The sequence below is a fragment of the Choloepus didactylus genome, chromosome 3 (assembly GCF_015220235.1).
Source record: "Choloepus didactylus isolate mChoDid1 chromosome 3, mChoDid1.pri, whole genome shotgun sequence".
NCBI lineage: Eukaryota > Metazoa > Chordata > Mammalia > Pilosa > Megalonychidae > Choloepus > Choloepus didactylus.
In genome coordinates, this window is record NC_051309.1 from 53,254,488 (window position 1) to 53,267,623 (window position 13,136).

General features: G+C 43.6%; 1 protein-coding gene across 1 annotated transcript in view; it reads left to right on the forward strand.

Moving 5' to 3' along the window:
- CWH43 (cell wall biogenesis 43 C-terminal homolog) overlaps window positions 1-13,136 on the forward strand; it is a 107,799-nt gene that overhangs the window by 15,557 nt on the left and 79,106 nt on the right. The window contains exons 3-4 of the mRNA XM_037828936.1: window positions 10,025-10,145; window positions 10,523-10,677. Coding sequence (XP_037684864.1) covers window positions 10,025-10,145; window positions 10,523-10,677 — 276 coding nt within the window. The remainder of the gene's footprint in view (window positions 1-10,024; window positions 10,146-10,522; window positions 10,678-13,136) is intronic.

The following is a 13,136-nucleotide window of genomic DNA, read 5'->3' on the forward strand; positions in this document are numbered from 1 at the left end:
CCCCTACCCTCACTCCCGCGCCAAGCCCTCTGCAAGCGTGTCCTCCTTTCTCTCGTGCTTTTCGCTGTTTTCCTCTTAACCTTGCCCCCACCCCACAGAGGCCGCATGACTGGTATCCCATTGACTTAGATACTATCAAGCAGCTTCGCAAGGCCGTCAAGGAGGACGGGTTAGGTAGCCCATATGCTTCCCAAATACTACAGGATCTCGCCATGAACTATTGCATCCCCCAAGACTGGGCCTCGCTTGCCCGTTCAATTTTTAACCCCGGTCAGTTTGTTGACTGGCGTGCTCACTTCCAGGCAGAAGCAACTAAGCAAAGTGAGCAAGATGCAGCCCTTGGAGTCTATCATCCCCCCGAAGCCTATTTGGGCACTGGAGCGTTTCTAAATGCATCTACCTATATTAATGCACCTGCCACCTTTTGGCCTATCCTTTGGGGAATCGCCTTACGCGCGTTTGCCAATTGCTCTGCCTGTCGGCCTAATAAATTTACCAAGCTCTTCCAGGAGCCGAGTAAGCCTTTCACCACCTTTGTCTCCAGAGTCGAAGAAACCTGCGCTCGAAAGGTAAGTAATCCCCAGGCCCAATATTACATGTGCCCATCCTCAAATCCTGGAAAATCGTACTGTAATTCCCCCAACGAGTACTACTGTGCATACTAGGGGTGTGAAACACTAACCACTAATTGGAAGCCTCCTGTTCCTGATCATTACCTTACCTTAAAGTGGGCCCCTACAGGGTGCAAACTCCCTACTGTTAACTGGCTCGGCCAAGAAAGTAAGGAATCCTGCACACATCTTAATCTTACAGTGCAGCTCCCCACTGATCCCTCCTGGTTACTCGGTCAAACTTGAGGCTTCAGAATCTATGAGAAAGGAGTCGACCGAAGATCACTTATTCTTATAAAAAAGGAGGCTGTAAACCAACCAGGCCAAAATACTGCTTTGAAAACACCCTCTGGCATAGGTCCCAATAAAGTCATTAACCCCCTTTTTCCACAGCTCTCCAGCCGCACCTTAGTTCCAACTAAACGTACTTCAACTACATCTCAAACTCCACCACCCCAGCTTCCTCTGCCCCCCTCTCGTTATTCCTCTCCCCTCCTCAGCCTCATCCAAGCCGCCTTTGCCTCAGTAAACTCCTCCAACCCCAATTTTACCTCCTCCTGCTGGCTCTGCCTCTCCACCTCTTCCTCACTGTACGAGCCCGTTGCCTCCAACCTCTCCTTTTCAGAAAGCACAGAAGACAGCCCCTCGGAATGCAGTTGGAATACCTCTGCCGTCCCCCTGACCTTTCATTCAGTCTCCTATACAGGAAAGTGCGTCCGCCCTCGCTCCAGTAACTCTCCCGACCTCACTGCCTGTGCCAGCTACTCATCTCCCAGCAGCTCGGCAAAATTTCTCATTCCTCATAACTCCTCCCAATGGCTCTGCTCCTCTACAGGACTTACCCCCTGTCTCAGCACGAATATCATCAGCGAATATAAAGAAACTTGCCTCCTAATTGTCCTTATCCCTAGGGTCTTATACCACAGCGAAGAAGACTTCTTCCTCCGTCTGGAAAGAACTGCAGCTCCTACCCCACTGCGAAAGCGAGAGCCCATCACCGTCCTCACAATTGCCTCCCTCCTAGGTCTTGCCGGCGCTGGCACCGGAATCGCTGCGTTAGCCAGTCAAGGCTCCGCCCTAACTCACCTCAGGGCGGCTGTTGACGAGGACATTCGTCACCTACAAAACGCTATTTACCATCTAAAAAATTCTGTCAATTCCCTCTCTGAAGTCGTGCTCCAAAACCGCCGAGGTCTTGACCTTCTCCTCCTCAAAGAAGGAGGCCTCTGCGCTGCCCTAGGAGAAGAGTGCTGTGTTTATGCCAATTCCACAGGTCTCGTCGAGGACAGCCTGAAAAGAGTCCGAGAGGGACTGGAAAAGCGTAAAAGAGATCGTGAAGCCACCAATTATTGGTCCAGTTTTTTCACTCCCATCCTCCCATACATCCTTCCTTTTCTTGGCCCCCTATTAATAATTATTCTAGCTCTCATCTTAGGACCCTGCATCATACGCAAAATTGTCCAGCTTGTAAGAAAACAAACAGATGCCATTTTTTCCTCGTTCGTGCAAATCCAGTATCAGCGACTCGCCACCTCTGACGCCCCCCACTCCAAGATGACAGCCAACCCTCCGCGACCTCAACGCCACCGGTCAACCCATCGACCGCGAGGCCCTTCTCAATCACCTGAACATCGCTCTCACCTCGAGTTCCAGCTTCTCTGAACCCCTGAACTTTAAACCCATGAACTTTAAACCCCTGAACTTTAAACCCCTGAACTTTAAACCCCTGAACTTTAAACCCCTCACCTTCTCCCAGCCCGCTGCAGCGAAGCCATTGTCAAGCGCCCGGGCACCACACCAACACTGAGCTCCAGCCTCACTGAGCCACCGTCAACCCCTTTTTCCCTTCCCTTACCTCCCCCTTCCCTCACCCTTAGTGGGCCTCTCCGGTAAAGCCTCTTCCTCTAATTAGAAAAGAAAGGGGAATTGCGGGGACTGAGCTTGTGCCTCGACTTACCAGGCCTGGGCCAGGGGACTTGATATCACCCCCTGGGGAGGGTAGTAGGTACGGGCGTGAGTGCCCTCTGCAGCCCCCCCGAGCCTGAGGAGCGAGGTCAAGGCAGCTCCCTTTTCCTCACCCAAAATGCCACTGGCAGGGGAGGCTTGCCGGAGGAAACCGCCTTTCTCCCAACTGCCCTTTCCCCACTACCTTATCTTACCCACCCACTCCCTGGTGCCAAGGCCACTCCTGCCACCGCCAGTGCGCATGCACCGTGGCCAGAACAACCCCCGCCCGCTGCAACGGCTCCTGAATCCTCTCAGAACCAATCCTAGCCCCTCTCCCTTCAATATTGCCATTTTAGGCTACTTCACCTCCTTTCCAGCCCTGCCCCTCTTACCAGCCTATATAACCTGTAATCACCCCTGAATAAATCTCTTTGGCGCATACCCCTACTGGATGAAGAGTGTTTTTGTCCTTATCGCCGCCCTCCTTGCACGCCTCTCGCCGAGGACTCTGGCCAACGTCCTCCGCCTCGCCCTCGCCTCCGGGAAAGAGCCCCCGCCGCCGGTACCCTTAAGCAGCCCCCGAGAGCTGAGGGCTCGGCTACCGGCCGCCACTCCCCCTAGAAGCAGTAACCCCGACCGCACATTCTGTACTCTTTCAGCATCAAATACCTGATCTTTACCCTCTTTCTATCTCCTGGTATCATCATTTCTACACTCGTCTCCAAACCTCTCTCTCCTGTCTTTTCTATCTGTCTGTAGCACTCCCTTTAGTATTTCTTGTAGAGGAGGTCTCCTATCCACAAACCCTCTCAGTGTCTGTTTATCTGTAAATATTTAAAACTCTCCCTCGTGTTTGAAGGACAGTTTTGCCAGATATGGGATTCTTGGTTGGCAGTTTTTCTTTTTCAGTATCTTGAATGTATCATACCACTGCCTTCTCTCCTCCATGGTTTCTACTGAGAAATCCACACTTAGTATTATTGAGCTTTCTTGTGTGTGATCGATTGCCTTTCTCTTGCTGCTTTCAGAATTCTCTCTTCGTCTCTGACATTTGGCAATCTGATTAGTAAGTGTCTTGAAGGAGGTCTATTTGGATCAATTCTGTTTCAGGTATGCTGCGCTTCTTGGACCTGTAATTTTATGTCTTTCCTAAGAGTTGGGAAATTTTCATCATTTCCTCTATTATTCTTTCTGCCCCTTTTCACGTCTCTTCTCCTTCTGGGACACTGGTAACACGTATCTTCGTGTGTTTCATGTTGTCATTCTGTTCCCTGAGCCCCTGCTCATATTTTTCCATTCTTTTCCCTATCTGTTCTTTGTGTGTAGGATTTCAGATGTGCTGTCCTCTAGTTCAGTAATCCTTTCTTCTGCTTCTCCAAGTCTGCTGTTGTATGTCACCATTGTGTTTTTCATCTCTTCTATTGTGCCTTTCATTCCCATAAGTTCTGCCAGTTGTTTTTTCAAGCTTATGAATTCTTATGGTCACCCAGTGTCTTCTCTTTATCCTTCATCTCTTTTGTCACATTTTCTTTCAACTGTTGATTTGATTTAGAAGATTTGTTTGAACACCTTTAATTAGTTGTTTCAACTCTTGAATCTCAGTTGAAGTGTTGGTTTGTTTCTTTGATTGGGCCATATCATTGTGTTTCCTGGTGTGGCTTATGATTTTTTGCTGTCTAGGCATCTGATTTTTTTGGTTAGTTTATTGTGGAGGTTGTTTTCTCTCTTTTGCCTTGAGTTTTCTTGTTGGTTTTCTTTGATCTCTGTATTTCTTTGTTTTTCTCACTGGCAAGTTGTCAGTATTCCTTTGCACTTTCCAGACTGTCTAGAATACGGCACTGTTTAGTAACTTAATCGTCCTTAGAGGCTGCTTTGCCTCCAAGCATAGGCTGCATCCACTCGGGTTAACTGAAACGGTGGAATTTTTATGCCCTCACTTTGCTGGCCAAAATCTGGCTCGATGTGGGGCTACAGAGAATTCCCTCAGCAGGCCCAGTACTCTAGCCATCCCCAAGGCAAGGAAATGACTGTCGCTGCTGCTTCCCTCAAGGGTGGGGGAAGAGTTTTCAGACCCAGTCCCTGTATGTTTTCTCAGTCTCTTTGTCCCTCACTGACCTGGGCCTTGAAATGTCCTCCCCTATTCTCTGGGTTTCAAACAGTGGGGGTATGTCTCACTGCTGTGTGAGATTTTAAAATCTTTGTCCCTGGTGGGAGGGTTCCCGTCTTCTGATTCTCTGCCTCTTCTGCACTGAGCCCGGGTGAGGGGGATGGGAGAGGACTGGCTGGTTTGGGATGGAAGATTCCTACCTGATATTTCTTTTCTTTCTTCAATTAGGCATCTTCAGGGTCCTTCTCCAATCTATATCCTCCTCCAGAATTTCAAACAATTCAGAATTGTCCTTTTATTCATTGAATCTCTGGAGAGGAGTTTTCAGTAGCTGTTTATGTCACCATGTTGATGATGTCACCTCTCTCTCCTATCAATTTAAGTTATTTTTGACCTTAAAGATTTTGACACACTAGGATGGCTATAACAAAAAAGACAGACTATAACAAGTATTGGTGGGGATGTGGAGAAATTGGAACCCTCATTCATTGCTTGTGAAACTATAGAATGGTATAGCCACTTTGGAAACAGTTTGGCAGTTCCTCAAAAGGTTAAACATAGAGTTACCACATGACCTAGCAATTCCACTCCTAAGACTACATCCAAGAGAAATAACATATATTCACAGAAAAACTTCTAATGAATGTTAATAACAGCATTATTCATAAAAGCAAAAAGTGGAAACAACCTAAATGTCTTTCAGCAGATGAACTGATAGGCAAAATTGGTATATCCACAGAATATTATTATCCAACCATAAAAAGGAATGAAGTGGAGAATGAAGATGGTGGCATAGAGAGGAGTGGAAGTTAGTTAGTCCCCCTGGAACAACAAATAAACAACCAGGAACATCTAGTAAATAATCTGTAATAACTGCTGTGGGACAACCATGACTGTCCACACATCATACACCAACCTGGATTGGGAGGAATGCCTGAGATTGCAGCATAAAATCTGTAAGTAAAGACTATGGACTCAAGCTGGGAGCTCCCTTCCCCCACAGCAGCCCAAACTGTAAAACCTCGCTGTGATAGAGAGGAGCTGAACAAGCAAATATACCTCAGTCCAGCTCCAACTGGGATTTTGATTAACAAACATGTGCTGCTCAATACAAGCTACAAATCCCTGACAAGCAGAAAGAGGCTTTTAGTGACAACTGACCTTAAAGAACTGGAGGACTTCTCTGTTCCATGAGGAGGAGCTCAGAGGATTGGGTGCTGTCTCTGGCCAGCAGGTAAAGCTGGGGGGACCCCTAGACTGGCTCTGAAGTGGGTCTTTCTGTCCCTTTTTCTTTCTTTCCACCTGGGCAGTTCAGTGGAGAAAGCCACAGCTATTTTCAGTTCACAGCTCTCTGACCCAGACAAGGGTGGAGACAGCAGAGTCAGAGAGACAAAGAACCTATTTAAATGCTGATGATCACTCCCTAGGGTGTGTATCCTCCCTAAGAGGAAGGACGTGATGCCCAGTCCTACTACCGGCTTCCCATTCAGAACCAGACCCCAGAGCCTGGGGGAAAACAGCCAAAACAGAAACTAAGGACTAAGGGGGCCACACCTCCTTACACCAATCAGAAGTGACCAGGCTGACAGGTGCCACATGCTGGGCAGGTTAGGAAAAGCACAGCAGCTTGAAGCCTCACAGGGTGTGCTGGTTTGAATGTGTTATGTCCCCCAAATGCCATTATCTTTGATGCAATGTTGTGGGGCAGACATTTTAGTGCTGATTAGATTGGAATTCTTTGAGTGTTTCCATGGAGATGTGCCCCACTCAACTGTAGGTGATAACTCTGATTAGATATTTCCATGGAGGTGTGGCCCCACCCACTCAGGGTGGCTCTTGATCAGTGGAGCTATATAAATAAGCTGACAGGCAGAGGGAACTCAGTGCAGCTGAGAGTGACATTTTGAAGAGGAGCTACAGCCAAGAGGGACACTTTGAAGAAAGCACAGGAGCTGCAGATGAGAGACATTTTGAAGACAGCCATTGAAAGCAGACTCGTGCTCCGGAGAAGCTGAGAGAGGACAGATATCCCAAGTGCAACTAAGAGTGACATTTTTGAGGAACTGCAGCCTATAGAGGAACGTGCTGGGAAAAAGCCATTTTGAAACCAGAACTTTGGAGCAGACGCCAGCCATATGCCTTCCCAGCTAACAGAGGTTTTCTGGACACCATTGGCCATCCTCCAGTGAAGGTACCCAATTGCTGATGTGTTACTTTGGACACTTGATGGCCTTAAGACTGTAACTGTGTAACCAAATAAACCCCCTTTTATAAAAGCCAATCCATCTCTGGTGTTTTGCATTCTGGCAGCATTAGCAAACTAAAACACAGGGTGTGTCAATCTTCTAAGACACACCCTCAGGGAAACCTGATACTGAATATTTCTGCCTTCTGAAATCTGAACCTGTTCTGGTCTGGGAATACCTAATTGGGGTAACCAAGGAAACCAGATGCCTAGACAATAGAAAACTACAACCTATACTAAGAAAAACAAAGTTATGGCCCATTCAAAGGAACAAACTTACGCTTCAACTGAGATACAGAAATTGAAAAACTAAAGCTAAATCAATTAAAAAAGTTTAGGGAAGAGATGGCAAAAGAGATGAAGCGTATAATGAAAACATTGGGTGAATGTAAGGTAGAAACCAAAAGTTTGAGAAAACAACTGGCAGAATTTATGGAAACGAAAGACACAACACAAGAGATGAAAAACACAATGGAGACATGTAACAGCAAATCTCAAGAGGCAGAAGAAAACACTCAGGAACTGGAGAACAAGGCCCTGAAAGCCTACACACAAAAGAACAGATAGGGAAAAGAATGGAAAAATATGAGCAACGTCTCAGGGAATTGAATGACAACATGAAACACATGAATGTACATGTCATGGGCGTCCCAGAAGGAGAAGAAAAGGGAAAAGGGACAGAAGCAATATTAGAGGAAATAATCAATGAAAATTTTCCATCTCTTATGAAAGACATAAAATTACAGATCCAAGAAGCGCAGCGAACCCCAAACAGAATATATCTGAATAGGCCTACGCCAAGACACTTAATACTGAGATTATCAAACATCAAAGACAAAGAGAATCTTGAAAGCAGGAAGAGAAAAGCGATCCATCACATACAGATGACGCTTGATAAGACTGCGGATTTCTCAGCAGAAACCACGGAGGCAAGAAGGAAGTGGTGTGATATATTTAAGATACTGAAAGAGAAAAACTGCCAAGAATCCTATATCTGGCAAAACTGTCCTTCAGATATGAAGGAGGGTTTAAAATATTTTCTGACAAACAGACAATGACAGAGTCTGTGCACAAGATACCTAATCTATAGGAAATACTAAAGTAAGCACTACAGACAGATAGAAAAAGATAGAAGTGAGAGGTTTGGAACACAGTTTTGGGTGATGGTAGCACAGCAGTGTAAGTACACTGAATAAAGATGACTGCGAGTATGGTTGAAAGAGGAGGGTTAGGAGCATGTGGGACACCAGAAGGAAAGATGAAAGATAAAGACTGGGACTGTATAACTCAGTGCAACCTAGAGTGCTCAACAGTTGTGATAAAATGTACAAATATGTTTTTACATGAGGGAGAACAAATGACTTTCAGCCTTGCAAGGTGTTAAAAATAGGGTGGTATTGAGGGAAAATATAATCAATACAAGCTAGAGACTATAATTAACAGAAACATTGTATTATGCATCCTTTAATGCAACAAAGGCAATATACCAAAGCTAAATGCATATAAGAGGGGGACATAAGGGAGGGGTATAGGACTCTTGGCATTGGTGATGTTGTCTGATTCTTTATGCTACTTTAGTTTAATGCTCTCTTTCCTTTTGTTGCTTCCTAGCTGTCATTTTGTTTTGTTTTGTTTTCTTCTCTCTTTCTTTTTTCTTTTTCTTTTGTCTCTCTACCTTCTTTGACTCTTCCTCCTTCTTTGTGGAAGAAATGGAGATGTCCTTATATACATAGTAGAAAGTGTATTGTGATTAGATGTCCTTATATAGTTAGATAGAATACATAAATACGTGGAACCATCGATTGCTTACTTAGGACAGAATGTATGGGGTATGAACAAAACTGTCTTAAAAAAATGGTTTGATGAAGAAACCTTGAGGACACAATATTGAGTGAAATAAGTCAGACACATATTGCATGGTTTCACTGATATGAACTAATTATAATATATAAACTCATAAACATGAAATATAAGTTACCAGGATATAGAATGAGGCTTAAGAATGGGGAGTGTTTGCTTGTTATGAGCAGAATGTTCAACTAGGTTGAAATTAAGGTGATGGTAGTACATTGTGAGAATAACTGACAGTACTGAATGGTGTGTGAATTTGGTGGAAAGGGGAATCTCAGAGTCACATATGTCACCAGAAGGAAAGTTGGAGGTTTAAAGATGGGAATGTATAAAACAGTGAATCCTGTGGTGGGCAATGTCTGTGATTAACTGTACTAGAAATCTCTTTCATGAACTAGAACAAATGTATGATACTATAGCTAGAAGTTAATAACAGAGGGGCATATAGGGAGAAAAGTATACCTATTGCAAACTATGTACTACAGTTAGTAGTACTTTAACATTCTTTCACCAACAGTAACCAATGTCTATACCAATACTATGAGTCAATAATGGAGGAGGGGTGGTTAGGGGTATGGGAGGATTTGAGTTTCCTTTTTTTTTTTTGTCTCTGTTTCTTTTCTTGAGTAATGAAAATGTTCTAAAAATTAAAAAAAAATTAATTGTGGTGATGGATGCACAGCTGTAGGATGGTACCGTGGGCAATTGATTGTATACTTTGGATCTTGGATAATTGTATGGAATGTGAACAATCTCAATTAAAAAAAAAAAAGGAATGAAGTACTGATCCATGCCATAACATGGATAAACCTTGAAAACATGCTAAGTGAAAGAAGCCAGACACAAAAGATCACATATTATATGATTCCATTTATATGCGGTGCCCAGAATAGGAAAATCCATAGAAAGAGAAAGTATATTAGTGATTACCAGCTGCTAGGGAAGAGGCGGAAATGGGGAGTGAGTGCTAATGAATATGGGATTTCTTATTTGGGTGATGGAAAATCTGGACTTAGATAGTGGTGATAGTTGTATAACTTTGCGAGTATACTAAAGACCACTGAATTGTACACTTTAACATGGTGAATTTAATGGCATGTGAATTATGCCTCCATAAAAACATAATCATATGTTGACTTTATTTTTCCTGAGTATAAAGGTGGTATTAGACACAATAGTTCTCAAGTGCAGATAATCGAGTACCAAGAGTTACTCAGTGCATGACTGTCAGAAATGCTTAGCTCTCCTTACATTTGTTTGTAGGCAGCATAGCCTCCTTCGAGGCTCCAAGTGCTGAACTTCGACTGGCGGTCCTTGCACTTGGTGTGTCTTCCTCGCTGATAGTGCAAACTGTGACTTGGTGGTCAGGAAGCGGTTTGCAGAGGTACGGTTTATATCTTTTACACCTGTAGATGATCAAGCATGGCCAGTCACCAGTGGGAAACTTGGACATCACGAGTTCCAACAAAGTTTTGAGCTCCATTGTTTACATTCTGTATGGCCTCATAGAAGCCTCCCCACCCCACCTTTTTCCCAAAACTAGATGTAAATACTTGCCTTCAATCTCAGTAATGTTTTGAAAATTAAGGAATCATTAAAAATTGCCTATTAAAGGGCTATTTAAAGTATAAGTTATGAACAGTACTGCAAATGCTCGAGACTATTTCTGACACTCATTCTATGAAGCTCTATGAAATTAATGATGGACATAGCATGATGATTCCACATGAAAAGTCTTTTAAAATAATTTTACCCTTACAGGTACCTGAGAATCTGGGGATTCATTTTAGGACACATTCTTCTTGTTGTTCTCCGCATATGGTACACTTCACTAAACCCAATCTGGAGTTATCAGATGTCCAACAGAGTGATACTCACGTTAAGTACCATAGCCACACTTGATCGCATTTACACAGGTGAGCGTATGCCCAATTTATTTACAGATTTTTTTCCTCTGGCATAGTTTACCTTTCCTATCTATCTGAATGTAGACCTCTTGAAAAGATGACTTATAAAAATAGTTTTTTTGCACTATATCTCCATTTCAACTTTTTCTACTCTGAAATAGTAACTGGCACAGCTAGTGGGCTATTGTCTGAGCAAAGGCACCTTCTCCTTGCCAGTACTGACAGAGGGCAAAAATAAAAGAACCATCTCTGGCTTGTAACACCACAGCAGTGGGAGAGTAGAACAAGGCCTCATACTCCCAGCTCACTTCCAGGTCTGTCTTCTTCCTCCTTCCCTTGGGACTGTGCTTTCCAGGATGGGATCTTCCATCTCCCAACTTTCATGACACCCCAGGGCATCTCCAAATACTGTGGAATGTTACTTGTGAGCTTGGGTTGTGGGAACTGCTTCATTATTTTCCAGGGGCCTGAAGATAATTAAGCTCCAAATCTCAAACTTGAAAAGAAAGAAAATCTTGTGAATCCACATCACCTTTCAAATCACCTGGAATTGATTGCAAGATATATGCATACCCGACTTCGATATTTGTATCACACAGTAACTTGAGACATTTCTAAAAAGAAGGAAGAAGGGTTACTGGATTTTAATTTTCTTGCCCCTGGCTTTTTGTGTAACTCTCAGTCTGTCTCTAACTGTTCTTTTGTAAATTCAAGGAGAAAGCTCACAAATTAATGAAAGTTTAGAGGGTGGTGGCTCACTGTGAACAAAGTGCTTGCGTAACTCCTTTCTGTCCCCAAGTTTGGCATGAAATAAGGTTAGCGAGTATAGGGAGAAAGTATGCAAGTAATTTGGTCATGTAACATTAATTGGAATATTTAGAATTTGGTCTAGTCCCCAGTTGATGTTTCTACATCTTGAGGTAGAAACTCAGGCAGCAAATTACACACATTCAGCCAGATAAGGATCTTCCCTGGAATATCTGATCAGTTTTATGTGATTTTTACTGAAAATTTGTGGGGTTCTATGGGAGGGACACCCACCACAGGACACAGCATTTTACTTAGCAAATGCAGTTTAAGTACCTCTCTTCTCCCAAAACTCTTTGCTTAGCCCCAGGCCCCTGGCCTCGCTTTCATCTCTGCTCCTTCTTCCTCTGACTCCTCTATGGGCAGAATAGCTTTCTTCTTTTTTGTGAAATGGTGCAGCCAGCTAGACAGGCAGGCCCCAAGGCTTCTTTCTATTCTAAAGGGGGCTTCATGGTGTCACAAAGCATCTGTCCAACAGGCTCTCTGTCTCTACAAAGAAATTCTCCTGTTGGCATTTTCTCCACACAGTTACATTTTTGTATGTGAAGTCACTGATGCCATGAGTTGCAGTCTCTTAAATAATACCATGAAGTGTAGTAAAATGCACAGGTACTGGAGCCAGGCTGCCTAAGCACAAATCCCAGTTTATTTTTAGTAGCTGTGTGATTGTGGAAAAAGTTTCTTAATCACCCTGGGACTCAGTTTTCTACTCTGTACAATGGGATTAGTAATAGAGCTTACCTTTTAAAGTTGTTGTGAAGGTTAAATGAGTTAGTGAAAAGGACTCAGAGCAGTCCTGGGGCATAGTAACTGTTTAATAAATATACAATTAATACTCTGGATAGAGAGAGGGTTAGATGAGAGCCCTGTTATTTTGGAAGGAAGTAGCCTGGTTGTGATGATTAAGTTCATGTGTCAACTTGACCAGGTTATAGTGTCCAATTGTTTGGCCAAGTAGGTGCTGGCCTGATTGCTTCTGTGAGGATATTTCATGGACTTAAATCATCAGTAAGTTGACTGCATCTGTGGCTGATTACATCTACAATCAACTGAGGAGATTGCCTTCAACAATGAGAGATGTCTCATCTAATCACTTGAAGACCTTTAAAGGAGAAGTGATGATTCCAGCAGCCAAAAGGGAGAATTTCCTTCTCTATTTTAGTCAGCCAGCTACTCCTGGGGAATTCATCAAACTTTCAGAGTCCCTAGCTTGCAGCATGCCCTATGGAATTTGAACTTACCCATCTACACAGTCGTGTGAGACAATTCTCATAAAAAATCTCATTATATATATATATCCATCCTGTCAGTTCTGTTTCCCTAGAGAACCCTCACTAATACAGCTTTGGTACCAGGATTGGTTCATGAGGAACAGAATGTTAAGGGAGAGATTTCTGAATTGGTTCTGGGGTTTTTGGAATTGGTTCTCTGGTTCTGAGTAGATTCAAAGGCACTAAAGACTATTTCCAGCAATCAAGATGGCACTGATAGTCCATGGTGTGAGATGGCAGTAAAGATACACAAAATATCACCACTGGATATGGATGCTCAGATGCTTATAAGGGGCAAGGCTCTAGGTGAGAGTGTTTTTGACACCTTAATAGAGTTTTGTCAAATTAAAATATATAATAATGTTGGCTGGTTTTCCCTAAATATGCTGG